Here is a 24,986-nt window from a genome sequence, read left to right as displayed (position 1 = left end):
GCAGGGAGCCGCATGGTGGGTAAGAGACCTTGTGGGGCAGCCAGTTCCATGAGGAAAGACAGACGGATGGGCACACCATGAGACCACGCCACAGGTCTCCGAAGGAGGCTGGTCCCGGGCAGAGAGCCGTGTGGTGGGCGAGAGACAGAGACATGGATAGGTGCGCCCTGCAGAGTGAGGTTGGATATTTATTTAGTGGGTTATGGAGGAGAAAGGGAGAAGAGCAGAGAGAGAGGCAGAGAGTGAGAAAGAGAAAGAGAAGAGGGGAAGGGGAGAAGTGGGGAGAGACAGACGCTGCCTCTTTGAGAGGGAGATGGGAAAGGAAAGGACTCAGACTGGAAGCTGAAGATCAGCTACAGGGGCGGGAGTAGGCGTGGCTTGTCTCTTAAAGGGACAGAGCAGACCACTACATCATCACTTTCCCAAACAGGACTCTGCCTCCTTGTTGGCTTTGGGAGACTTCATGGGTCTGGACGTAACATGTAGTTGCAGCACTGGAGGAGAACTGGTAGATAGAGCTTGCACCTCCACTTCTAAGGGAGCAGGTTTCTGCTCCAGCACCAGTTGCTTCACACAGACTGCAGTTTCTTTCGGAAGTCTCTTGCTTTAGTTGCTGCCCCCTGGACCTAAGATGTCCTCTCCCAGTGACATTCGTCTTGCCCTAGTCCAGCCCCATGGCTCCTTTCTTTCACTGAAGCTGGTGTCTGGCAGCTGCTGAGGAGGCTATTGGCTGGAGGCCAGCTGCAGGCAGGTCAGTGAAAGCTGAGAGTCCCACATGGCGCGGGCAGCTGTGGCATCTAATGGGCCAGCCCTGCTCTCTTGTTTCTCATGCGGCTGACTGGGCATGTTCAGACCTGCCTTGAATTAGAGTTCTGCTGTCAAATCCAGTGAGTTAATGACGTACTCTTTGCCAAGGGTCATCGCCAGCTGTGTCGTGTCCTCATTTGAAGGACGGTCTCTGGGTCCAGGTTTTCACAGAGATGCCCAAGTAGCAGACAGTACCCTGAATGTTGCCCATCCAAGGCAATCATCCACAAAAGTGACAGTCTACTCCAGAAAGGAATGTCCATACCACATTATGCCCAAATCTGCAAAGTCCCCCAAAAGTCAACAAGGAGACTGAGTCCCGTATGTAAAAGCAAAGAGCCTTTATTTTATGAAAGTTTGCAAACTCAATCTCTCCACATGTCCAATGTTTTGGAATAAGCAGAGAGCTCCGAGTTCAGAGTTGGGTTTTTATAGTAGCAAAGGTGGAGGTGAGGGGTTTCTGACTGGCTGACATTTGTCTAGGGGTGTCCTTGTGAGTGTGTGCTGGCGACTGTGTGCAGGTGAGTGTAGATAGGTACAGTGGTTGGAACGCTAGGCATTTCCTTTGGATGGTCCGCTCTTGAGTGGTGCTTGGGTAATCTTAGTTTATGGTCCTTTCTGCAGCCAGGCATTGCATCAGAGTAAACTACTGAGACTCAGGCTTCCATGAAACTTACCCATGGCTGAGTCCTACACTGGCAGATGATAATGGTTGGAAGTAAAGAACTTCCTTTGGGTGATCTGTTCATAGTTAGCCTATCATGGCTGGCTCCTACAACCACACTAATGAGGTGCAAGTATTAGGTAAGGACCCATGAGGACCTTGCATAAGCTTGGAGCCATCCTTTCTGTAATGATTCAGTCCCACAACACGGCTGACACTTCCGGGTTCCAGGGCCACGCACGTGCGGACAAGCCCTCAGGCAGAAGTGCCTCATGGCTCCAGGGAATCTTAAAGGACCCTGCGTGACCCACACTAGTACTTCCCCCTTGCTGTGGTCGCAGAGGGACAGGGCCAGTTTATCATGGTCCTCAGACATCAACACAGCTTCAGCTGGCAACCCAGACCACAGACATCTACACGGCCTTTGGTGGCAACACAGACCACAGAGACCTTGGCTGCAGTAAGGTCATGGACCCAGACATGGCAGCACAGGCCCTCGGCATCACCATGGTCTCAAGTGGCAGAGCAGTCCTCTCACATGGACCTGTTCCTCACCGCTGTGAAATCTGCAGCTCCACCTCCCCACTCCACTTTCTCTCCCATCTTCTCAGCACCCAGAGGGCGGGCCTCTGGCTTTCTCAACGAATTGTTCTTCATGCCCAGATATTGGAATCACTCTGATGAAGTAGATAAGGAAAGCAGATTAATCTCTGAGTTTGAGGACAACCTGGTCTATGTCATTAAGCTCCAAGACAGCCTGGTCTAAATAGAGTCCCAAAAACAAAAAACAAAAGATGAGTTAGGGCAAGTGAAGTCTTGTCTAACCCAAGGTACCCTGGGAGGAGACATATAGCTGAAAGACCTATCTGGATCATAACTTCTGGGATACAGGGGATGTTCCCTTCTGCTACCCAATCCATAGCATCACTGTGTTCATAATGCTTTCATTCTGGGGCTTGGGCAGCCATATGGTTATACAGCACTAATAAAATAATATAGTTATTGTCAGAGCAGCCATTACTGTTTGCAAGCCCTCCAAGATCTGGCTTGTTGAATACTGATATTTCCTCACAGAAGGGGGAGGGGCGTTGGCCTTCTATTCCAGGTGTTCCTCTTGTACCCCTTTGCCATTTGTATGTAATTAGCCCTAGCTGAACATGGCCTGGTGATTTAGGAAGGTGCTGGAGTATAAAAGCTGGGGAAGATGGGCGGCCCATCTTGCAGCTCTAAGTTGTTCTTTTGGGTTCTCATTCATGTTAAGATTTTCTGGTGATGCAGCTGCTTTAAGGCACTCCTTATTCTGTAAGAAAGTCCAAGCGCTCTGCAGAACACTACTTGGTTTGTCACTGGTATTCTATCACCCAGGCTTTCTACACCAAGTCAGATGTACAGGTGGGTCCTGAGCTTCATCTATATGGGCAGGTGGCACTATCCTGCACACATATGGAAGAAGGTCACTGGCTATCTCTTACCCCAGACATTCTAAGTTTTCATTCACTAGGCAAAGAGTTAACCTGGTTCTATGTGGTGCAAACAGGCAGGTCAGATACACCCGCACGTGGCAACATGCTCTCAAGAGCTGCAAGCCCCATGCACCGAAAGTGAGAACTTGAAGAATGGGTTCCAAGTAGAAAACCTGCCATCTCTGGTAATATGGGCTGCTGTGGCCAGGAGGGTTAGGGTTCATGTCACTTGAGCCAACCTGCAAAGTCAGTCATGCAGACAGGGGGGGGTGGTGCAGCAGAAGTGCCCCCCACAGAAGGACAGCCCCAAGGGAAACAAAGGCTGCAGCCAGCAGCAGGGACTGCCAGCCCCAGTCTCAGAACGCCCTCGAGGCACTTTGACGCTCAGAGCCTCATATCCCAGGGAAGGATAGAGACAGTGAGATACCTGCCTCAGAGCCACACAAGACACGGGACCACATTTTATCCAAATCAAGGCTGTATTTATCACTGTTCATTGACGAGAAAACAGACTGTTTGGGTCGGTGGTGATGGTGGGGGTGGGAGGGCAACACCCAGACAGACGCTAGGAAGAAACTAATCTTTTTTCTCGGAACCAACTTCTAAGATCCAGACAACGCAGCACTAGGGTTAGCACGTGGGCACAGGTTTGTCCCTGTAACTAGGGTCAGTCCTGAAGACCACAGTGAGTCTAAGGAGATGCCCACAAGTGTGGCTCTCTGGGAGGTCCAACCACCCTGACAGGAGGCTCAGGTACTTTCTATCCCTAAGCATCCTGTCTTGTCTGGGAGGCTTGCATAGTTGAAGGATAGTCGCTGCAGATGCTCTGCTGAGTGTGTTCACAACTGACAGCCAAGTGGGTTTTTGTGACCACGTACACAAATAACCAGAGGGATTTCTAGAAACTTGTTATAGACTGTCCAGGTTAAGAATTTAATAAGTTTTATAATTATATCAACAGAATATTTACATGTTTTTCTCTAAAAAAAAAATCAAACCAAAGAAATCCTCTTACACCTATGCATAAGGCAGAAAACCCAAAGTTTTGTACATTATTATTATTATTATTTTAATATATATCTGTAACTTCGGTTCCAAGTACCAAGGGAAGGCCAGAGCCGGGCCTGAGTGTGGAGCCTCACAGTGCGCTAGACAGAAAGACTGTTTCTTTCCATAAATAAGACAAACTCTGGGGCTCAAACGGAATCTGAGACGTGAAACCGTAAATCCCAAATAAAATTTCTTTTTTGGTTCTTTAAAATGTTAGAGCACAAAATTAAGAAAAATACAAAACCATTAAAAATGCTTGTCACCTGTGGGGGAGTTACAAAGCTAAATTTTTCCCAGTGTCCTAACTGCAAGCTCGGAAAAATGAAGTTACCCCAGAAAAGAGTCAAGTCCTGGACTATGCAAGCCCCAGCATGGAGCGACCGGCGCTGCTCCTGGACTAGAGGAACTGTGCTCAGATCCCAGGTATTTAAGTGAGTCAGTCTGCTATGCTGGGACTACCGAGCCTCCACCTCTGGTGGGTTGCACGCCGCTGGCGAGTAGTCGCGCGCCTCCCCAGGCCCAAGCGCCAGCGGCGTTGTCCTAGAGCGCGCTGGTGGCGTAGACACCCCGCTTGCAGCCACCAGTGGAGGAGGCGCCCCGAGTGCGGCGGTGGCCGGCGGGGTCCGGGCCAGGAGCGTGCCGTGTAGCGCGCCAGGAGCCAGGCGCGGGTAATGCAGTGCCGGCAAGAGCGCGGTGCCCGAGGCGGGCACCTCCCGCAGGCACTCCGGGCTGTAGTCGTGAGGCTCGCGGTCGCGGTAGGTGCGCTCAGAGAGCTCGAAGGCAGCAGGGCCCGCAGCGGACGGCGGGGCAGGAAAAGTGCGACGTGGCAGTTCTAGGCCCCGGTAGGTGTCGCGCGGCAGGTCCCACACGAAGCCCGACGTGCCCAGGCCCAGATGTGTGGCTGTGGAGTGCACGCTGATGCCCGTGAGCTCCGGTGTCTCGTCTTCCCTGTGCTCCTCCTTTACCTTCACATCGCCCTGGGGCTGCTCAGGCGTCTGCTTGCCGGACTCCCGACCCAACAGGCCTGCCAGGCGCAGGCAGTCATCCAGGGCTGCCTTGCAGTAGGGCGATGGAGGTCGTGCACCCTGTTTGGCACCATCCTCTTTGCCTGATGAATGGCTTTCCTTGACCCGAGGCTCAGCCTCGCTCTCTGTGAGGATTCTAGGGAGGCCCAGCTCACAGGGGCCCCGCTGCAGGAGGCTGCTGATGGGGTGGCTCACTGATGCTGCAGGCGAGTTGTGGCTCAGCAGGTGCGTCTTCTCCAGGAGGTCCCTGGGGACAACAGGATAGAGCCATCACCTAGAGCATCTATAGCTCCTAGAAAGCTGTTTGTCAAGTTCCTGTGACCTCAATATTCCCGCTGTGGAGCGTCTGTATGCTGGGCTCCAGGGCTTGTCCAGTGTTAGAAGTGCCCTAACCGTGAAGACACTGGTTGTGGACAACAGGAAGCTCTCTAACATCCCTTCCCTGGTTATTAGATACAGTTCTCCACACTGTCCTGGGTGGCTGCAGCACGGAAACTGCTTGGAGTTCTACCACTTGGGGGCTAGGGAGGCAAGGCAACATGGCTCCCCCGACCCTGGAATTCCCTGCTCAAAATTTAAGCATTCTCAGGTTTAGGGGTATGCAATTGCTTTCTAGTAGTTTAACTACAGATGCTGTCTGTTTTAAATTCCCTCAGCACCAGCCTAATAATGCAGGCCTGTAATTCCAGCTGAGAGGCTTTGACTGGAAGGCTAAAGGTTAGCCTGGGCCACTTGCTCTGGGGTTCTTGCTGTTCTCACCACAGGGCCGGGGGGGGGGGACCCTGAAAGCACGCTACACTCACTTTTCTGGTAGGTCCCCAGCTAGGCCGACAAGCAGGTCCTTATCCCGCATTTTGTTTTGTTGGTTTGGTTTTGAGACAGGGTTTCTCTATGTAGCTTTGGAGCTGCCTTCGAACTCAGAGATCCACCTGCCTTTGCCTTCTGAGTGCTGGGATTAAAAGTGTGCACCACCACAGCCCAGCTTCTCCCACATTTGCTCATAGTGTGGGGAAGTCTAGGGCAGGCCCAGGCTCTGTTCTCACCTAGTTGAGTCTCTCATACTGGCCAATTCTGCTCTCACCAGGCAAACGACCCTGCTCCTTTGGTCTGGGGGCAGGAAAGAGCCTCCAGAGCCTGATCACGGAGGGACCTCAGAGAGCACCCTAAGGAAGGTTGTGCCAGCTGCAGGAAGGCTGACATGATGACCTAGGAAGTCCCTGATAAAAACAACCTGCATTAGCACCTGCAGCTTTGAGACTGCAGGGGAATTCATCTGCAGACGGAACCTTCCACCCTGAAAGTTCCCCTTCCTGCTTCATAAAGCCCCTGAGCTTCTGGACCTGGGCATATATGCTCCACTCCCGTCGAGAGGGCTGCTTTTCATGTTCTGGCTGAAGGGCAAACTGTGCGCGGAGGTCAGTCTCCTCTCATTTTCACGTTGCCTTCACCAATCTAGAGCTTAACACTTGGTGCCAAGACCCAGGGGGCAGTTTTGGGGACCTACACCCCTTCCTCTGAGTAATCTTTCCTCTCGCCCCTTACCCATCTACGTTTGCTGACATCTCTCACCCAGAGCTGCTCACCTGCTTACCATCTGAAACCTCTGGGTCTTTGCAGCCTTTGTCTTCATATGCAGTACAAATAACAGTCTGAGGTTTTATTGGAATGTCATATAAACTCAATTGAGTCTTCCTGACCTGCCCACCTTCCCTCCTTCTCTAACTACCAACCTCTAGAGCAGAAGCCAGTCCCCACACCAATCCATCAAACATCCACACATTAAGGTAAAATCTGGGTTGAGTTTACAAGCGCCCTCAACTGACTCTCCGAGGTCCTCCAAATTCCTGCCTCTGGCTTTGCCTCCCGGGTCACTGTAATTGGGGGTGTCTGTTAGGTGACCACATATTTCCAGAAACAAGCTTCCACTCTCCTAGCCTAAAATAGTGTACAAGATTTCCATTCTACACATTCTCGCTTGTCTTAAGCCTGAAGACATTAGTAAGCCTGTTGACTGAAGTGTGGACCCAACATAAATTGGGTAATACTTTTCACTTTCAAAGTCTCACTGACTCAAAAAACTTCATAAAACAGAAGGGCAACTGTTATTTTGCTGACCTTCCCTGTCACCTGAGTACCCTGTCCCTTTAAGAGACAAGCTCCAACGGGCGGTGGTGGCACACACCTTTAATCACAGCACTCGGGAGGCAGAGGCAGGCGGATCTCTGTGAGTTCGAGGCCAGCCTGGTCTACAAGAGCTAGTTCCAGGACAGGAACCAAAACCACAGAGAAACCCTGTCTTGAAAAACCAGAGACAGAGAGAGAGAGACAGAGACATAGACAGAGACAGAGAGAGAGAAAGAGAGAGAAGCTCTGCCCATCCTGATCTCCCACCCACCATCTTTCATCCTCTCTGTCCACCCCTCTTCTGAGGCGGTAACTACTGCCTCCTGCCCTTACCCTCCCCTCTCTATGTATCTCTTCACTCCATAATCCCCTTCCTCATTAAATAAACTCTATACCCAAGCTCTCTCTGCATGCCATATCTGTCTGTCTCCCACCGGCCAGGGGACCTGCCAGGGTTGCACCGCCATGAATCTTAGCAACAGTTCTGCAAGTCTCTTTCTTGTCTTCCTTTACTCCCGCCATTCCCTGTATTTCTTCATTTCTGGATATCAGGTGTTACTAGCTCACACTTTTTTTTTCCCTTTGAGACAGGGTTATCCTGGCTATCCTGGAACTTGCTTCATAGACCAGGCTGACCTCAAATCACGGAGATCTGTCTGCCTTTGCCTCCTGAATATTGGGAATTGCCCTTCCCTATCAGACTTTTTTCCCACTCTGTCTCTATGCCACAGGGATGAACTGTGATGGTGGCGCACGCCTTTAATCCCAGCACTCGGGAGGCAGAGTCAGGCGGATCTCTGAGTTCGAGACCAGCCTGGTCTACAGAGCTAGTTCCAGGACAGGCTCCAAAGCCACAGAGAAACCCTGTCTCGAAAAACAAAAACAAAAACAAACAAAAAAAAAAATTTCTTTTTCTTGATACAAAAGGTCCAATTAAGATCTGGGACCTCAGGCAGGGTGGTGGCGGTGCACACCTTTAATCCCAGCACACAGGAGGCAGAGGCAGGCGGATCTACAGAGTGAGTAGGACAGGCAAGACTGTTTCACAGAGGATTCCTGTCTCAAAAAAACAAAAACAAACAAACAAAAAAGATCTGACCTCTTCCCTCCCAAGGGATCCCATAAATCCTGCTCAGAACAAAAAGACAGTTCTGGTCCATATGATTGCTGAAGGTTTAATTTATCCTAGGTGCGCCATGTGCCACAATAGACTCTTTGGTGCCAAACAGGAGCTGCTGATACCCCTCCCCCATCCTGAAACTGGTAATATTCCTAAGGGAGATTCAGAAGTTACTCTTTACCTGGAGATAAATCTTTTTTTAAAAACAAACAAACAAACAAGCATCTTCATCCTTTTCCTTCTCTTGTCTATTTTGCAACCCTGAGTGAGAAATCATGCTGTGATCTATCAGCTACTCTAGCTGCCCAAGGAACCTATTTCCTGAAGCCGAAACTATGACATTTTCCTGTTTATTTTACTATTTTGGGCCTGCCACAGGTACCATCTCCTTCTGTATCCATCCATATTAACTAAGATCCACCTGGCTCTACCTGATTGATGGTAATTGATGAACCAGCCCCATCTTGGGCTTGAAAGCCATCTTAAAAAAAAAAAAAAAAGTCAATGAAATGATTCATAATGATTTTCTCCTATACTCATAGATTGTTGCCTGGCCCAGTGGTCATCAGAGAGCCTTCATCTAGCAACTGACAGAAACAGATGCAGAGACCTACAACCAAATATTAACCAGAGCTTGGAGAATTCGGTGGACGAGGGAGAGATTGTAGGAGCCAGAGCGGTCAAGGACATCATAAGAAAACCTCAGAAACAACTAACCTGGACTCATAAGGGTTCACAGAGACTAAATCAACAACCAGGGAGCCTGCGTGGGACTGGCCTCTGCCCCGTGCACATATATTCCAGTTGTCTAACTTGGTCTCCTTGCGGGACCCCTAACAGTAGGCGCAGGGACTGTCTCTGACTTTATTGCCTGCTTTTGGGATCCTTTCCTCCTCCTGGGTTGCTTCATCCAGCTTTAATAGAAGAGAATGCACCTTGATATGCCTTGGCTGGTTGATATCCATGGGAGGCCTGCCCCTTTCTGAAGAGAAATGGAGGAGGAGGAGTGAATAGAGGTGGGAAGATATATGGGAGGGGCTGGGTGGAGAGGAAGGAGGATAAATATTTGTCAAAATGTAAAAATAAAAAAACAAAACATCAAAGGAAGATACAATTAAAAAATAAATAAAAATAGAAAAAGACAAACTAGGCTCCTTCCTGCTTATGATCAAATTTCAGTTTCTTTTTTCTTTTTCTTGGTTTTTTCGAGACAGGGTTTTTCGGTAGCTTTTGGAGCCTGTCCTGAAACTTGCTCTTGTAGACCAGGCTGGCCTCGAACTCACAGAGATCCGCCTGCCTCTGCCTCCCGAGCGCTAGAATTAAAGGCGTGCGCCACCACTGCCTGGCCAAGTTTCAGTTTCTTAAAGATTGGGCTTTGCACCATCTATAACCTTAACTACAAATGGTTCTGTATCCCTGCTCCAGGAGACAGCAACCATGTCTTTGTTTCAAAAGGTTGTTAAGACCACCTCATTATTTTCTGCTTCTAAAACCCCTGCATTTACCTGCCAAATCCCATTTGGAAACTCCCTTCCCCAGAGCTATAAAAAGCCTTATCTTTGCCCATACCCAATGCTGGCCTCTTGAACCTAGCCTTAGGGAGGCAGTCTGTGTATGCAAATAAAAAAACAGTTTGCTTTAATTAATTGTTTAAGCTAGGTGGTGGTGATCTATTCCCTTAATGCCGGCACTTGGGGGACAGATGCAGGTGGGTCCCTGTGAGTTTGAGGCCAGTTGATCTACAGAGCAAGAACCAGGACAGCCAAGGCTACACAGAGAAACCCTGTCTTGACAAACAACAAAAAAAACAGTAATATCAGTCTCAAAAAACCAAACCAACCAACCAAACAATCAAACAAACAAACAAAAAACCCCAGAAACAACATCAGATGTCTAAGAAGGAATATATGTATCTATAATTTTAATGTTTTGTTTATGACAATGTGGTGGTCTGAATGAGAATGACCCCCATAGGGTCATACAGGTATCACTTTGTTGGAGAAATTGTTATTGGGATAGGCTTTAAGGTTTCAAAATTCCATGCCAGGCCCAGACTGTTTCTCAGTCTCTTACTTCCCTTTGCTTTTGGGTCAGGATGTAGGCTCTCAGCTACTATTCCAGCACTACGCTTGCTGCCAGGATGACAATGGACTAATCCTCTGAAATTGTAAACAAGCCCTCAATCAACTGCTGTCTTGTATAAGAACTGCAGTCATGGTGTCTCTTCACAGCAATACAACAGTGGCTAAGACAAAAGTTGGTATAGGATTAGGGTGTTACTGTGACAGGCTCAACCACGCTGTTTGTGGGGAGCAGTGTAAAAGACTGGGATTTCAGACTGGAGAGTGTTGAATGCTCGAGTGGGGCCATCCTGGTAGGAGCACAGACATCGGTACTGAGGGTGATGTGAATTGCCATGGCTCAGCTCAAGATGTTTCAGAGGAGAAGAATATTAATAAGTGGCCCTGAGATGCTGCTTTTTGCCCTTGTCCTAAGAATTTGCCTGAGGCTCAACTGTTGATTAATGGTGCTGGCAGAGGAGAATTCAAGACAGCTTAGTACTGTCATGTGGCCATTATGCAAACTGGACAAAGAGAAATACAAAACATACAATGTGAGGAGAGAAGGAGCAATAGGAAGTGTAACAGAGCCAAGTCCAGTGCTCAAGGAGATAAAAAGGTTTAAAAAGCCTGATGCTAAATGAGATAAAGGGAGCTATGACCTCACAGAAAGCCCCCATATAGCTAAGCTGCCAGCCGCTGAAAAGGAAGGAAAGAACAGCTTAAGCAGCGAAGGGAACCACTGAAAATAGAAGCTGATGCAGATGTAGCTGAAGGAGGGGCCATATTCCAGTCCTAGCAAGCAGCAGAAGCTGGTAGCTTTGGCCACGTGGTTCTGGCGTCAGAGTCAAGGATACAAGAAAGGAGCTGTGGGATCTCCCTCCATGGGTGCTGCTAGGCCAGGCACATGTCAGGAGTGTCCCTGCTTGGAGACCCAGAGAGGCTACTGGATGAAGCGTGAAGGTTACAGATTCTGCCTCACTCATATAACACAGTCCAAGGATGCAGGCTGTCACCAAATGGCTGTTTTACGTTCTGGACCTTTCCTGCCTGTTAAATTTTATTGTGGCTCCTTAGATTGACGTGCTAACTGCTGTCTCTTTTTTTTTTTTAATTTTTTTGTAATATTTATTTATTTATTATGTACACAATATTCTGTCTCTGTGTATGCCTGAAGGCCAGAAGAGGGCGCCAGACCTCCCTACAGATGGTTGTGAGCCACCATGTGGTTGCTGGGAATTGAACTCAGGACCTTTGGAAGAGCAGGCAATGCTCTTAACCACTGAGCCATCTCTCCAGCCCTGCTGTCTCTTTTTTATTGCCCCCTTTGTCAGCTATGAAGCGGTTAGGTGAGCTGTGCACCCAAATCCCTAACAGCAGTCAAATACCCCCTAAAAAAGGACTGATGGGCCACTCGACTCATTCTTTTTTGTTTGTTTGCTTTGTTTTTCTCGAGACAGGACTTCTCTTCTTGGAGTCTGCCCTGCCACTTGCTCTGTAGACCAGGCTGGCCTCAAACTTACACAGCTCTGCCCGCCTCTGCCTCCCGAGTGCTGGGCCCCAACTCATTCTTCTTACCACTCTGGGCTTTTTTTCTTTCAGAACTCAGAACTAAAACAGCTGGATTGAATTAACCTCTCTGTCTGGCCAGCTCTCATAAAACCTTAAAGAAATTTCAGATCAGTTAATATCCTTCAGGACTAACTTCAGGCTCCCAAAATTAAGGAGGATTTGTTGTCTTCCCCACCCCTTGCGGTATTTGCTTCTGGGGTCTGGAATGAAGGGTTAATGGACCTAAAAGCCTTAGATAAGCTGAGAGGCTCCAGAAGGTAAGTGGACATACTGAGAACATCTGCAGGCAGTAGGAGCTGAAAGTCCAGTACGAGGTCAACAGACCCACCTTTGTTAGTATTTACCAAGACCGAAAGGGAATAGATCTGCAGATGGAATCTTCCACCCCAAAAGTTCCCTTTTTTGCCCTGTAAAACCTCGCAGTTCGCTATGCTTGTGGGCAGTCTCCACTCCCATGGAGACTTAAGGACAAGTTCCTTCTACAGAGGTCGGTCTCCTTTTATTTTCATGCCGTTGATCAATCCCAATCTAACAGACTAAACAGGAGAGAAACCAAGCCAGGTAGAGGGGTCTCGGGGCCAGATGAACTCACCGCTCATGCTCTTCCTGGCCTTTGTCAGGCTCTCGGTCGTGGTTGGTCAGGGCTGAGAAGCGCTCCGCATCCATTGGCTTGGGCCACGGGGGCGGGGTCGGAAAAGAAGACGGTGCCCGGTGCAGCCGGTTCCAGGAATCATGGGGACTGGGCAGGCCAAGCAAAGCTGTGCCCTCCTTGGAGGCAAAGATGCTGCCCCCTGGTGTGAAGCAGGAGAAAAGGACAGAGGACCAGGAGTGTGAGCTAGGCAGGATGCCAACACTGTAACCCTAACAGGCTGTGAGAAGCCTTAGCCTAGTGGGAGGTCAGTGTGCAGGACAGACAGAAGAGTGAGGGGCAGTGGAACGGATGAAGCGAGTCACTCACTCAGTGCATGGCTGCCCAGGCTCCCCAGGCCTCCAAAGGTGCTGGATCTGCTGAAAGGGTCTGTAGAGGTGAGGGAAGGGCAACAAAGGGTCAGGAATCTGCAAGGCTTCCCCCATGCCCTAGACAGAAAGGGTGGCCCAGGAACACCTTAGTCTCGACAGGTGCCACCTATATCAATCTGAGAGGTTGTGGGACCTCCTTCCCACCCATTCACATCCCTCTAGCTGTGAAGTGTGTGGAAGATGCCACCCAGGTTTCTCGATCACCTACCTGTTAGATGACTAGTGGGCAGGAAGCTGCCATGATGAGCTGAGGGTCCAAATGGGTTGATGGTTGGATGAGTGACACCTAGGTGGGGGGTAGCCAGGCTGACAAGAGCTTCCAGACCTGGGACCTCCTGCCTCTAGTGTTGGGTCACAGGTAGAGAACCCCAGTTTTACATTGGGACCCCCTATCTTCCATTCTCTCACCTCTACATCACTGTACAGGTGTATGGTTAGATTATGAGATTGGAATTCAGTCTGGTCCCCAGGTCTGGGGCCCCACGGTATGCACAGACAGTGGCACTCACTGTAGTGGAGCTCCCCGAGAAAGAAGCCAAGATGTGGATAAAAATGGAGAGGGAAGGCCTAAGTAAGTGAGCCGTAATGAGACTGATCCCCAAGGTAGTTACCCCAGAGCTTAAAACTGGAGCAAAAAATGATCCTGGCTAACCCAAGGGGGGCAGCCGGTCCTGGGTCCATAGTCTTGGGTGTGCCCTCTATTTTCTAGCTAAATAAAATTTTAAATGTGTAATGAGTAAGAAACAGAACACCCAGGAATGCTTCTATAACTCCTAAACACCTTGTTGGTGGGTTAGAAGATGATACCAGAAAGGAATGAATTCCCTTCCCTGTGTCGTCTCAACTCAATCCCAGTAAAAAAATATCAGCTGTTCGGTAGATATTAGGCAGGTTTAAGAAACAGAGAACTTAGGCAATCAGAGAAAAAATAAAGCTCAATAAAAACAATTTTTACGGGCGGTGGTGGCGCACGCCTTTAATCCCAGCACTCGGGAGGCAGAGGCAGGCGGATCTCTGTGAGTTTGAGGCCAGCCTGGTCTACAAAGCAGATGACAAAAACCATTACACAGAGAAACTGTTTTGAAAAACCACAAAAATAAAAGAATGACTGAATGAATAAATAAATAAAAAGGAAGAAAAGGACTAGGGTAGCGGGGCCTCTGAGGTGACAGACTTGAGACCTGCTTGTGGAAGAAGAGGGATCCTGCAGAGGGAAACGCAGACAGCATTCACATATGTTTATGTACACCTGTGTGCATACACACAGGCTGAAATTGATGCTGACCCTTGTCTCTACCAATATCTGGGTGCAGATTTTGAGTCTGAGACATTCCTTTTATGCCTGTAACTGAAGGGCAGCCTGCACTTGTGTCCAGACTTTATCCAGATAGCCTTCCTGGAGACTAGGGATTTGGATACATGTCAGGCAGATGTCCCCAAAAGACCCCAGGCATCGAGGACTGAAAGCACATAACTCCATACTGCCACAGTACTTAGGGAAGGCTGGGACGCAGGTTTTTGGGAACAGTTCCCTGCATGTGGAGACAAACCAGATACTGTCCTAGGTATCCCAATGATGAGGGATGCCAGGATGAGGAGGAACCAGATCACCAAGCCTTAAGTAATGTGTGATACACACTGGCTAGGGCCTTCAGGAACTAGCACCAGGGTCCCCACAGTGCATGAGCTGGCTTTGGGAAGTTTGGGGACGTGGGCGTGGGACCAGAGGTAGATATAAAGAACACTGTGCAAGGCCCTGGACAGTTCTTACTCCCAGCACAGGAGAAGACAGATGTTTGGCTACTCAGACCCCTGATCCCAGCTACCTTTGGTCTCACCTGTGCTGGAGAAGAGGGGCCGGGCCAGGTCCTGTGGGTAGTGGAACCCAGAGAACATGCCTGGGGCGGGGGGCCAGCTGAAAAGATCCAGCTTTGTGGCAACCTCCAGCTTGTGGGGGTCCAGCTGCATCTGCAAGGGAACAGAGTATGTACCAAGGCTGTGTGCAAGGGCTTGGATATTGCTCAAAGTAAAGCCTCAACTGATAACCTGGACTAAACAGGGACTTCACTGGAGGTACCTCCTGAGGAACAGGAGGTAAGGGGAAGGAAAGGTAGTTTTAGTGGGGCTTTCATCTGGTACAGAAAAACTAAAACCTTCCTATAGTATGCAATGCATGAAGTCACAACGACACACTCCACTTTTATATCAGAGCTTTCAATCATTGTACCCTTATATAACAGCATATTTGCATATTTCATATCACAGAAAATATCTTTATTTAGAATTCACAAATTCAGTTGGAAAAGCATATCCATAGGCCAAAGTTGTTCCAAGCATGTTTGGTTTCCAACAGTGTACTTTATGTTTAACAACCGAAATCTAGAGTAGTAAGATGATTTAGCAGGCAAAGGCTCCTTCCTGCTACCAAGGCTGGGCACCGGAGTTCAAACTTTAAGACCTACATGGTAGATAGAGAGATCCAACTCCTACATGTTGTCCTCTGACCTCCACATGCATGCCATGGCACACATGTATTGCATGTGCAGATGCACACATGTGTACACACACATAAAAATATACAAAACCCCCAAACCATGACTCTATTAAGATTATATAGACCCGAGGTACCTGTCTTCCTTTGGGCTGGCCATCCCTTCAGGGCTCTGTGGCCAGAGGCTACACTGAGTGTGGCTCTGAAGATCACAAGGACAAAGTCACTGTCCTTCTCCCCTTGCCTGTATGACCTGCCCTGCCACACCTTGCTATGGCCAGCATTTGGGGGCTCACGTTTCTCCCATTTCATAAAGTATGTTACTGAATGTGTGTGAGGGTGGTGTTCGCACATCACCGTGGGAGTGCCCTGTGCTAGAGGGGCAAGTGGGAAGTATGTAGACCTCATGTCTATAGACGCCTATCCAACTAGGGTCACAAATTAATCTCAGCGAGTGAGAACCAAGGACCACCAGAGATCACTCAGGAATCACTGTAGTCAACCCTAAATTTTAGCACTCCTGGAAATCCACACTGCCAGCACCTCTCCACCCCCACCTAAGCGTGCGCATTGGGATATAAACAGCATCTCTCAGGAGTCCCTTTCTGTTGACTTCTTTAAGGTCTTCTAGGAGATAATGATTTTGACAACCACACAGAAGGTGCAGTGCATCCGGGTAACAACTGTATTAGATTGTCCTGATCGCGAAGAACCTCTCCCACTTCATTAAACACCTGTGCACATGCGCGTGGCCCTCATCCCTGGTCTCTGCATGGCCTTCCCTACCTAGGTTCCTCCCAAATGGCCCCACCAGGGAGGCCCCAGCAGTGCACCCGCCTGGCCCGGCCTCACCTTCATCTTCTGCTGCTGGTGGTAGATCTGCCAGGCGATCTGCACGTGTACCGCACACCACTTCCCTGGTTTCTGTGGCAGGACCGGGATGTGCTCAGAGAGCCCAGCGCCTCTTCCCAGGTCTCATCTTCCCCAGATTCCTACCATCAGGACCACCCAAAGGCCACCCAGGAGAGAACCGGAGTCCTTCCCAGCCACAGCCCTGGGTGTGCTTCCAACTCCTCTTCCCAACATGCACGCACTCACCCTGACTGCTGTCCGGTATGGATCAGGCACCTACGATGAACAGGAGAGATGGGTCATGTCCAGGCTCTTTGGGAGCACAGGACCAGAGTTGGGAGAGACAGCACCTGAGTGTATGTTGCCAACTACATAGTGAATGCCAACACCTACCCCAGGGGCTTTCTGCAGGAAAGTGTGAACCGCACTGGCCCGGCCCGTTATCTCGATTGAGTTTGAAGTCTAAAGGTACAGGCGGAGAGGGAGAGAGAGCATAAGTGAACCCATACACTGAGGAGGAAGGAAGCAGGAAGCCTCTTGGAGCCCCAAGTTCAGGGATGGACCATGCTTTGGCCTGCTGGTGGGACCCTGTATACTATTACCACTCATCATAGCACACCTCCCCTTTAGTCAAAAGGACTCGCCAAGGCTTATGACATCACTAGGGAGAGTGAACCGCCTCACTGTGCTAAGCACCTACAGACCACGGGTAAGACAGTACTTAGGGGAAGGCAGCCAGCCCAGTCCTTAGCCCTGGAGATTTGGGGAGCTGCTGCAGAAACATAGGTAGGTTTGTGAGATGGGGCCCACACTCCCTATTTGGAGGGAGAGGCCATGAAACGTCTCCCGTTCAGCTCCTGGCTCTTCCACTCCTTCCCTCCTGTGAAAGGTGCCGGGTTCAGATGTCACGTCAGGTGGACAACTGCAGCACGGCTCAGGGGTAGCCTTTCTCACTGCAAACAGGCCCGACCAGCAGGGGGCGCTTTCAATAAAAACTGGAGCTCCTCTGTACCCTGCCTCATGCCCCGGCCCCACCCACCTGCCAGTCACCTCCCAGCCAAGAACAGCTGAAATCAGACTGAAACGCACCCTGCAGAGACCCAAAGGGGCCAGGGTGCTCAAGCAGGGTGGGCAGCCCAGGGATTGTGAGAGGGAAGGGCTGCCAGAGAGAGACAGAGTTCTGGGCTGTGGGCCCCACATGGTGGAGGGCCCTTGAGCACAGTGTCTCCCTCAGCATCCAGAAGGAAACACGGAAAAATCTGTAATTCCCCACATCCCAAGCATACAGTAAGGTGAACTTGAGCACGGGGACTCACGTTGGAATGTCGGAAGTAGGGGCTGTCCAACTTGGGAGAGAACTTGTCAAACTGCAAGGGAAGAAAGCAAAGGGAAGCCTTCCTGTACAGGCCTGATATCCTCTAGTGACCCAGAACCCACCCTCGGCTGGGTTGGGTAGTGACCAGGATGGTACTGCCTTTTCTGAAGCAGGTGGCATGGTGTCTGGACTCCTAGAGAGCCCTGGTCTCCGGCCCTGTGGGGCCCAGGCTCCTGGTGCAGAGAGGTTTGTGTGGACCCAGCTGGGGCTCTAGGTAGGGGTGTAGGCATGAAGCCCTGGCTGCGGAGGTAAGGTGGAAAAAGCTATGAACGACCCGGGCTGCTCACAGAGAGAGGAAATGGCTGTACTCAACCGTGCGGAAGCGGACCAAGGTACACAGGGGGCTATAATGGACTGGTTCTTGCAGCCCAGTCCTGTCTAGGCTCCAGACTTGGCGTCAGGCCTAGGACCCAGCACAGTTGCAGCCAGCCCAGGCTCACAGTCCAGCACCCAGCATGGCAGTCGAGTGGGGTCTACACACACACAGGCAGGAGACATTGGGACTGCCTGCTCGGCCGGTGTGCATAAGAATGAGTGTGCGGCTGCCTGTCCCACCCAGCCCGCCCCACCAGCAGCCAGCACTCGGGCCTACGCACTGGCGAGGGTGCACTGGGTGGCATGAGCGGCGTCGGGGGCAGGCCAGCGAAGGGGGCAAATGTGTGTTGGTGCTGGTGTGTGTGCTGGTGCGTGTGCTGATGCGTGTGCTGGTGGAATTCGGCCCGCAGCAGAGCCCCCGAGCCCAGGGAGGCGCCAGGCCGCTCGGTGTTCTGCACCAGAAACCGCGTGTTCAGCTCTTGCCTGAGCAGTTCGTGATCTACAAGAGAAAAAGAGAGAGAGACAGAGAGGCACGTCGGCCGCAGGCTCCCAGCGGGGCGAGGCGGATAGTCACCTGGCACTCCCGGGGTCGGCAGGCCAAACCGTGATGGCCGCTAGCAACATGTGGGCCCAGGGGTGGAGGTAAGAGAAGAGCCTGTGACCAAGTACCAATCAGAATCCCCGAATGAGGCTGGCAATACATGATTGGCTGGTTGAATGAGATCAACAGGCTGGCATCTAGAGGCAAGGAGAGAAGTCCGTGAGCCCTGTCCCATATGGCCCACTGCCAGGACCGGGATACCTGCCCCTAGGCAGAGGTCCTGCCCCCTGTAAGATGGCTGGCTGCTTCCATTCAGAAATCCTCCAGAGATTAAAAATTAGTGAAAGTTCCAGCCAGGGGTGGGGGGGGGCACACTTGTGCCCACTCGGGATCTCCTGGAGGTTGGGAGCGTAAACGCAGGGTAGGTAGGGGCTGCCTGCACATGACCGAGTCTCCTAACACCCAACCCCCGGGAAATGGTCAGCCCATGAACCTCCTGGGATCTTCACCACTTCCGTTTTGCCCCAGGGCCCCATTAAGGTTAAGGGCACCACTGGGTGCAATACCTACCGGCAGGGTGTCCTGGGATGACCAGGCTGCTGGCGGGCAATGCTGGGGGCGGGGGCAGTGTTGGGGGGGCAGCAAACATTGCTGCAGCGTAGTGCTGGTGCTGCGCCTGGGACCTGAGCGCCAGGTGTGAGGTAGACAGGTGGGGGCCAGGGCCATGTGGCGACAGTGTCACGTGCTGTGACAGTGTCACGTGCTTCGCCAGGCCCAGAGGGGTGCCGCTGACTGTACTGCTGCTCCTGCTGCAGGACACAGGGTTCAATGGTATCCTTTCTCTCAGAACCTGGTTGTCCCGTAGCCACACCCCCACCCCAGGACATGGTCTCACCCACTCCCCACCTGAGGCTGTGCAGGTGCAGGCTGTTGGGTGCCACCTGGCCAGAGCCAGGGCCCACGAAGGCGCCCAAGGACAGAGGCACGTGTGTTGGGAGTGAGCCACGATGCTGCGGGGTGAGCTGTGGCTGCGAGACGTGGTGAGGTACTATGGGGGCTTCCCTCTTCACCAGGGGGCTGTCCCGAGCTCCTGGCAGAGGTCCTGAGGGCGCCGGTGCTGTGTCAGGCAGTAAAGACTCGGTGCTGAGCTCACGGCTGCGCTCCAGGCCTGACACCTTGGGCACTGCCCCGGCCTTGGCCTCTGACTTCTCACCTTTCCCAGAGCCTGCAGAGAAAGGGTAGGTGTGCTGTTGGATCTGGTCCTATGTGCCCAAATACCACCCACCAGTAGCCAGAATGTCTAGACCCTGCCACTGCTCCTGACACAGTTTCAAAGGTCCGGTAATGACCTCTATGACCAACTGGGAAACATGAACAGAGATAAGTCATGTGACCTCAGGTAATGAACATAGGTGAGCTCAGCTGTGTGCCAGCCTCCGCCCTGGTGCTCAACCCGGGTCCTTTTCATAACTCCAGAATTCTAGGCTCCAAAGGATAGGTTACAAGGCTGTTAATGCACCCCCCCCTTCTTCTTTTGGTTTTTCGAGACAGGGTCTCTCTGCATAGCCTTTGCTGTCCTGGAACTTGCTCTGTAGATCAGGCTGGCCTCAAACTCACAGAGATCTGCCTGCCTCTGCCTCCTGAGTGCTGGGATTAAAGACGTGAGCCACCACGTTCAGCTTTTAAAGATCTATTTATTTATTATGCAGTGTTCAGCCTGCAGGCCAGAAGAGGGCACCAGATCTCATTACAGATGGCTGTGAGCCACCATGTGGGTTCCGGGAACTGAACTCAGGACCTTTGGAAGAGCAGCTAGTACTTTTAATCTTTAAGTCATCACTCCAGCCCAATAACCCATTTTAAAGTTGTTGTGAGGTTTGCTTTTTCTTTTTTCTTCCTTATCTTTATGTGTATGAGTGTTTGACTGCATGAATACCTGTACACCACCAGATTGCCTGGTGCTTGTGGAGGCCACAACGGGACATCAGATCACCTGGAACTAGAGTTGCAGATGGCTGGAAGCCACCATGCGGGTGTTGAGAATCAAACCCTGGTCCTTTGGAAGAATAATCAGTGCTTTTAATCTCTCTAGCCCCTTCTTTTTAATTTAAAATAAATATTTTTTAAATGATGTGTTTTTAAGGTGTGTGGTTTTGTATGGATATATGTGAGTGCAAGTGTCTGAGGGAGCTGGAGTTACAGGCATCTGTGAGCTGCCTGAAGTGGATGCTGAAACACAAACTCCAGTCCTCTGATTGGGCAGTATAATTTTTTAACCACTGAGCCATTTCTCCAGCCCCCCTCTCCTCTCTACGTACAGTCTTGGTTGCTTTGGAGCTTGTTCTGTAGACCAGGCTGGCCTCAACACAAGCTATTCCCAAGTGCTAGGACTAAAGGCATTCACTATTATATCCAGCTCCCTTGTTATAAATATTTTCCTTCAACTGTGTCCATGAGCTTGTGTATGCATATGCATGGTCCATATGTGGGACTCAGAACAGCATGGTAGTCTGCTCTCTCCTTCTGTCATGTAGTATCAGGTCTTCAGGCTCGGCAGCACCCTAACCATTGCCACCATGCTCTTGCTTTTGGTGTTGGGAGACAAGTTTTGAACATTCTAAGCAAGTGCTCTACCACTGGGTTATCTCTTTAGCCCTCTTTGACTTTTTAATTTTGAGATAGGGTTGCTTTAAGTCACACAGGATGGTCCTGAACTCACTCTACAGCCCAAAATGGGCATCAAATTTTAATCCTCCTACCTCAGCCTCCCAAGTAGTTGGGAAGACAATCCTGTGCCATGAGGCTCAGCTTTCACGACCCCATTCTGTAGAAAAGATTAAGGCTCTACAAGGACTCGTCCTAGGGTTCACACTTGTCCAACCACTACTTACTCCCTTGGCTGCAGCACTCACTGACATACACTCATGCAGCCACAAATGCATGCATTGATGCCTACCTCTTTCTGCAGTGTTCAGGGGAAGCTGTCCCTTACACTAAGACTGCTTCCCTTTGCCCCACTGTTTCTTGACCACCATCCCTACCCAATGGGATAAACAGACCATCCCAAATTTCCTACTATTCTTGAGTCTCTACAACCTGAGACCCAGGAGCTGGGCTAGGGATACACTCACCTCTGTCAGATGCCGGGGCAAAGAGCTTCTCAGAGCCTACAGATGCCTGAGGAGAGAGAAGAGGCTAACAGGCTGGAGCTGAGAGTGACTATTTCCCATCGCCCCAGCAGAACCCAATCCCTGGTGTACTACACACAAGTCCTGGACTTGGAGGCGAGCACACATATTTACAATGTTCAGAAGGCTCCTTTCTACTTAGAGCAATGGACTTCATCAAAATGGGGCATGTGATGGTCTTATGGTGGAATGATCTGAGAATGCCACCAGCTTGGCCGGTAGCCTATCTCTGTGCTCAGGACTCTGTTGGGTCTCAGGCACAGGCTGAAGGCAGAGAAGGGAGGAGGGTCTTTACTGCATATCCCTCTTGTTCTGCCCAGGGCACAGTGTCAACGCAGAGAAAGGTAGATGAATACACGGATGTGTACCCTTTAACACTGTCATCCACAAGTGCGCAGGCTGCACTGATCTTGGGATACATTCAGCTGTAGGTTAGAGTTGGCTCTAGTAGGTACCAGGAGGGAGATGTGCCGTTCACACGCTGTGGCACAACACCATTCTCAAGGGCTGGGATTGGCCAAGTCAGGGCTCACGTAGTCCAAGCACGTGATCACTCTGGGGGCATCTGCTGTTCTCTTTTCGATTTCTCCCATAAAAACACACTTGTGTATGTTGAACTGAGCAGGCATTCACAGCTATGCAAGCAGGAGGAGAATGTGGCCATGGAAAATGAACAGAGGGACCATATTCTGAAAGACTTTAAAGTTTGAAAACACTGGGTAAAGAGGATCTTTCTGTCTTCTTAGATCACTTCCTGAATATGTCCTAAAAAATCATGCTGAAACTCTTTTTTTTTTTTTTTTTTTTTTGGTTTTTCGAGACAGGGTTTCTCTGTAGTTTTGGAGCCTGTCCTGGAACTAGCTCTTGTAGACCAGGCTGGTCTCGAACTCACAGAGATTCGCCTGCCTCTGCCTCCCGAGTGCTGGGATTAAAGGCGTGCGCCACCACCGCCCGGCTCATGCTGAAACTCTTAATGTGACGGCACAAGCAAGTTGATCCGTGGGCACTGAAGAAATGTGTGAAGCTCTGGAGAATGGGATCAGTGTGCCCTCATGATGGAGGCTCTGGAGAACTCCCTGACATCCCACCACGGAAGGACACTGTGAACATGCCCTCTGTGAACAGGAAGCATTACCCACCAGATACCAGATTATCCTGTGCCCACCTGATCTGATCTTAAGAGTACCAGTCTCAGCAGTGAGCTGTGAAATTCTGCTATTATGCCACACATCTGGGTGGGTGGGGGGACAGTCTCCATGGAGCAGTGCTTTCCCTACATCCAAGCACAAAATCTTTCATCCACAAAAATGAGGCCTTGGGTTTCTGGTTTTCACCTGAAGCCCCAAGACTGTCTCTGCTTCTCCCTGTTCTGTACCTGCATGCAAATGCTGTCATATTACGTGGGGTTCGTCAAGACCACTGTACCCACCTAGTGCAGTGTGCCTCTTGAACAGACCTCAGACACTACTTCAAAAAGGAGCAATTATGAGATGTCATGCATCAACCACAGACGTGTACACAAGGTGCCTGTACATGTATGTGCACAAATTTTGGGTGCCTGTACTGTATAGGCATACATGTGATCATGTGTAAGCGAGTATATGGGTAGACACATTAGTGTACATGTTTACCTATACTGGCATACACAATGAGTGTGTGTGTGTGTGCATGTGTGTGTGTGATTATGATTATGTCAGTAAGGCCTCAGGAAGGTCTCGGGGGACACGTGTCCACTGGAGATTGGTGGAGTTCAGTGGATCAGGGGTCATGTCCCCGGCTCAAACTCTCCTATTTTACGATTTTACAAATAAGGAATTCATTTATCACTGAAAGTGATGGCATAGCTTCTGCAGGGAGAGGGAGGACAGGCTTGCCCCAAGGGAATTCATGGGAGAGACAGCTCGGAAGAGGCCTCATCCCAAGAGGCCATACATGGAGACTTGGCACACTACACTGCAGCTCTAACTACAACTTCCCCAGCTCAAATCCAACAGAACAACGTCAGAATGCCCTTACTATCCAGAGTCTCTAAGTGGCCTAGCCCAAGGCCTGGGGTGAGGAAACCCAGGGTCTATCAACAGGCAATGAAGTGGACATAGCGTCTACTTCAGCACAACCAGGGAGAGCTGTGGACGCAGGCAATATGATGAACCTCAAGTGCCCAAAGAGCCCATGCTGCAAGATGCCATCTGCATTCAAGAAAGTGAAAGGCAGCCAGAGGGTGCTGTCAGAATGTGTCAGATTGGTTTGCTTAGGTGCATTTTATTGGCCATAATCTACAATCCCCAAATCAACAAAAAGATGTGGTGCTGAAGTTTGAGAAGGCCTAGGGGAGTACCCAAGCTTGTCTATGGCAGGCACTACCACTGGGAGAGCACAGAGCTAGATCTCACTGTTTTCCATGTCAGAATAATTCCAGACAGACCTCAGACAGGAATGTAAGGAAGACTGGAACATATAAAGCCATCATGAGGATGAAAATAGGGCCTTTCCTACCCACACCTTAAGAGTTCGTGCCACAGAAGAGGCAACAGATTCAAGCCTTTGACACCCCTACCTGTACCCCGGGGCTCTAGTAAAGGCCAGGTCAATAAACCACCCTTAAATTGCACTGATCATGAACATGCTTAAATAAGGGTTCATTTTCCTTCTTTCTGATTGGTAAAGTAAAGAAAAACCCCAGAACACTGGAGCTGGGCAGAGATGACTCAGTGTTTAAGAGCACTGGCTGTTCTTCCAGAAGACCAGGGTTCAATTCCCAGCAACCACATGGTGGGTCACAATCATCTGTAACTCCAGTCCCAAAAATTTTTCTGGCCTCTTTGGCACATATTGTACAATGTACCTGCACATATAGCAATTTTTCATTTGTTTGTTTGAGACAGGGTCGCATTTTGTAGCCGTGGCTGGCTTGGAACTCACTGTGTATACCAAGCTGACCCCCGCCTGCCTTCGCCTTCTGGGTGCTAAGATTAAAGGTGTGCACCACCACCCCGGATTTTATTTTTCTTTTTTCTAGTTAAAAAGGAATACCCCAGGACAGTGAGAGGCAGAACTCACAGGACTGGACAGACAGGCAGTGAGCAAGGAGGCAGGGCTACTCTGACCTCCCAGCTTTGCTCTCTCCTGGTGAGGCTCCTGTCTTTGATGCTGGGTCACTTACTACAAACTGGGTGACTATAGTGTACAGAGCAGGCCACCTGACCTCAATACCAGAGTTTTCAGTGTCCTGATCTTGGACTTCCAGTCTCAATGGTGAGCTGTGAACTTCTGCAGTCTATAAGCCTCTGTGCTATGTCACACACATGATATGGAACCA

At 50.3% G+C, this 24,986-nt stretch overlaps 1 protein-coding gene across 9 annotated transcripts in view; it reads right to left on the bottom strand.

The window, feature by feature from the left end:
* Nucleotides 1-4,173: 4,173 nt before the first annotated feature.
* Nucleotides 4,174-24,986, bottom strand: part of Fbrsl1 (fibrosin like 1) — an 82,732-nt gene continuing 61,919 nt past the window's right edge. For 5 of the 9 annotated variants that reach the window (XM_057763936.1, XM_057763937.1, XM_057763938.1 and 2 more), the window contains 14 exons: nt 21,611-21,656; nt 19,386-19,704; nt 19,050-19,288; nt 18,608-18,676; nt 18,220-18,437; nt 17,565-17,615; nt 16,642-16,710; nt 16,495-16,524; nt 16,249-16,320; nt 14,744-14,873; nt 13,114-13,191; nt 12,844-12,903; nt 12,478-12,676; nt 4,174-5,256 (listed from right to left, as the gene is read on the bottom strand). In XM_057763936.1, coding sequence (XP_057619919.1) covers nt 4,440-5,256; nt 12,478-12,676; nt 12,844-12,903; nt 13,114-13,191; nt 14,744-14,873; nt 16,249-16,320; nt 16,495-16,524; nt 16,642-16,710; nt 17,565-17,615; nt 18,220-18,437; nt 18,608-18,676; nt 19,050-19,288; nt 19,386-19,704; nt 21,611-21,656 — 2,397 coding nt within the window. In that variant the 3' untranslated portion in view covers nt 4,174-4,439. The remainder of the gene's footprint in view (nt 5,257-12,477; nt 12,677-12,843; nt 12,904-13,113; nt 13,192-14,743; nt 14,874-16,248; nt 16,321-16,494; nt 16,525-16,641; nt 16,711-17,564; nt 17,616-18,219; nt 18,438-18,607; nt 18,677-19,049; nt 19,289-19,385; nt 19,705-21,610; nt 21,657-24,986) is intronic. The other 4 variants (XM_057763942.1, XM_057763941.1, XM_057763940.1 and 1 more) reach the window with 4 other exon arrangements.

The sequence above is a fragment of the Chionomys nivalis genome, chromosome 3, assembly GCF_950005125.1.
Source record: "Chionomys nivalis chromosome 3, mChiNiv1.1, whole genome shotgun sequence".
Taxonomy (NCBI): domain Eukaryota; kingdom Metazoa; phylum Chordata; class Mammalia; order Rodentia; family Cricetidae; genus Chionomys; species Chionomys nivalis.
This window is presented reverse-complemented; position numbering and strand designations above follow the sequence as displayed.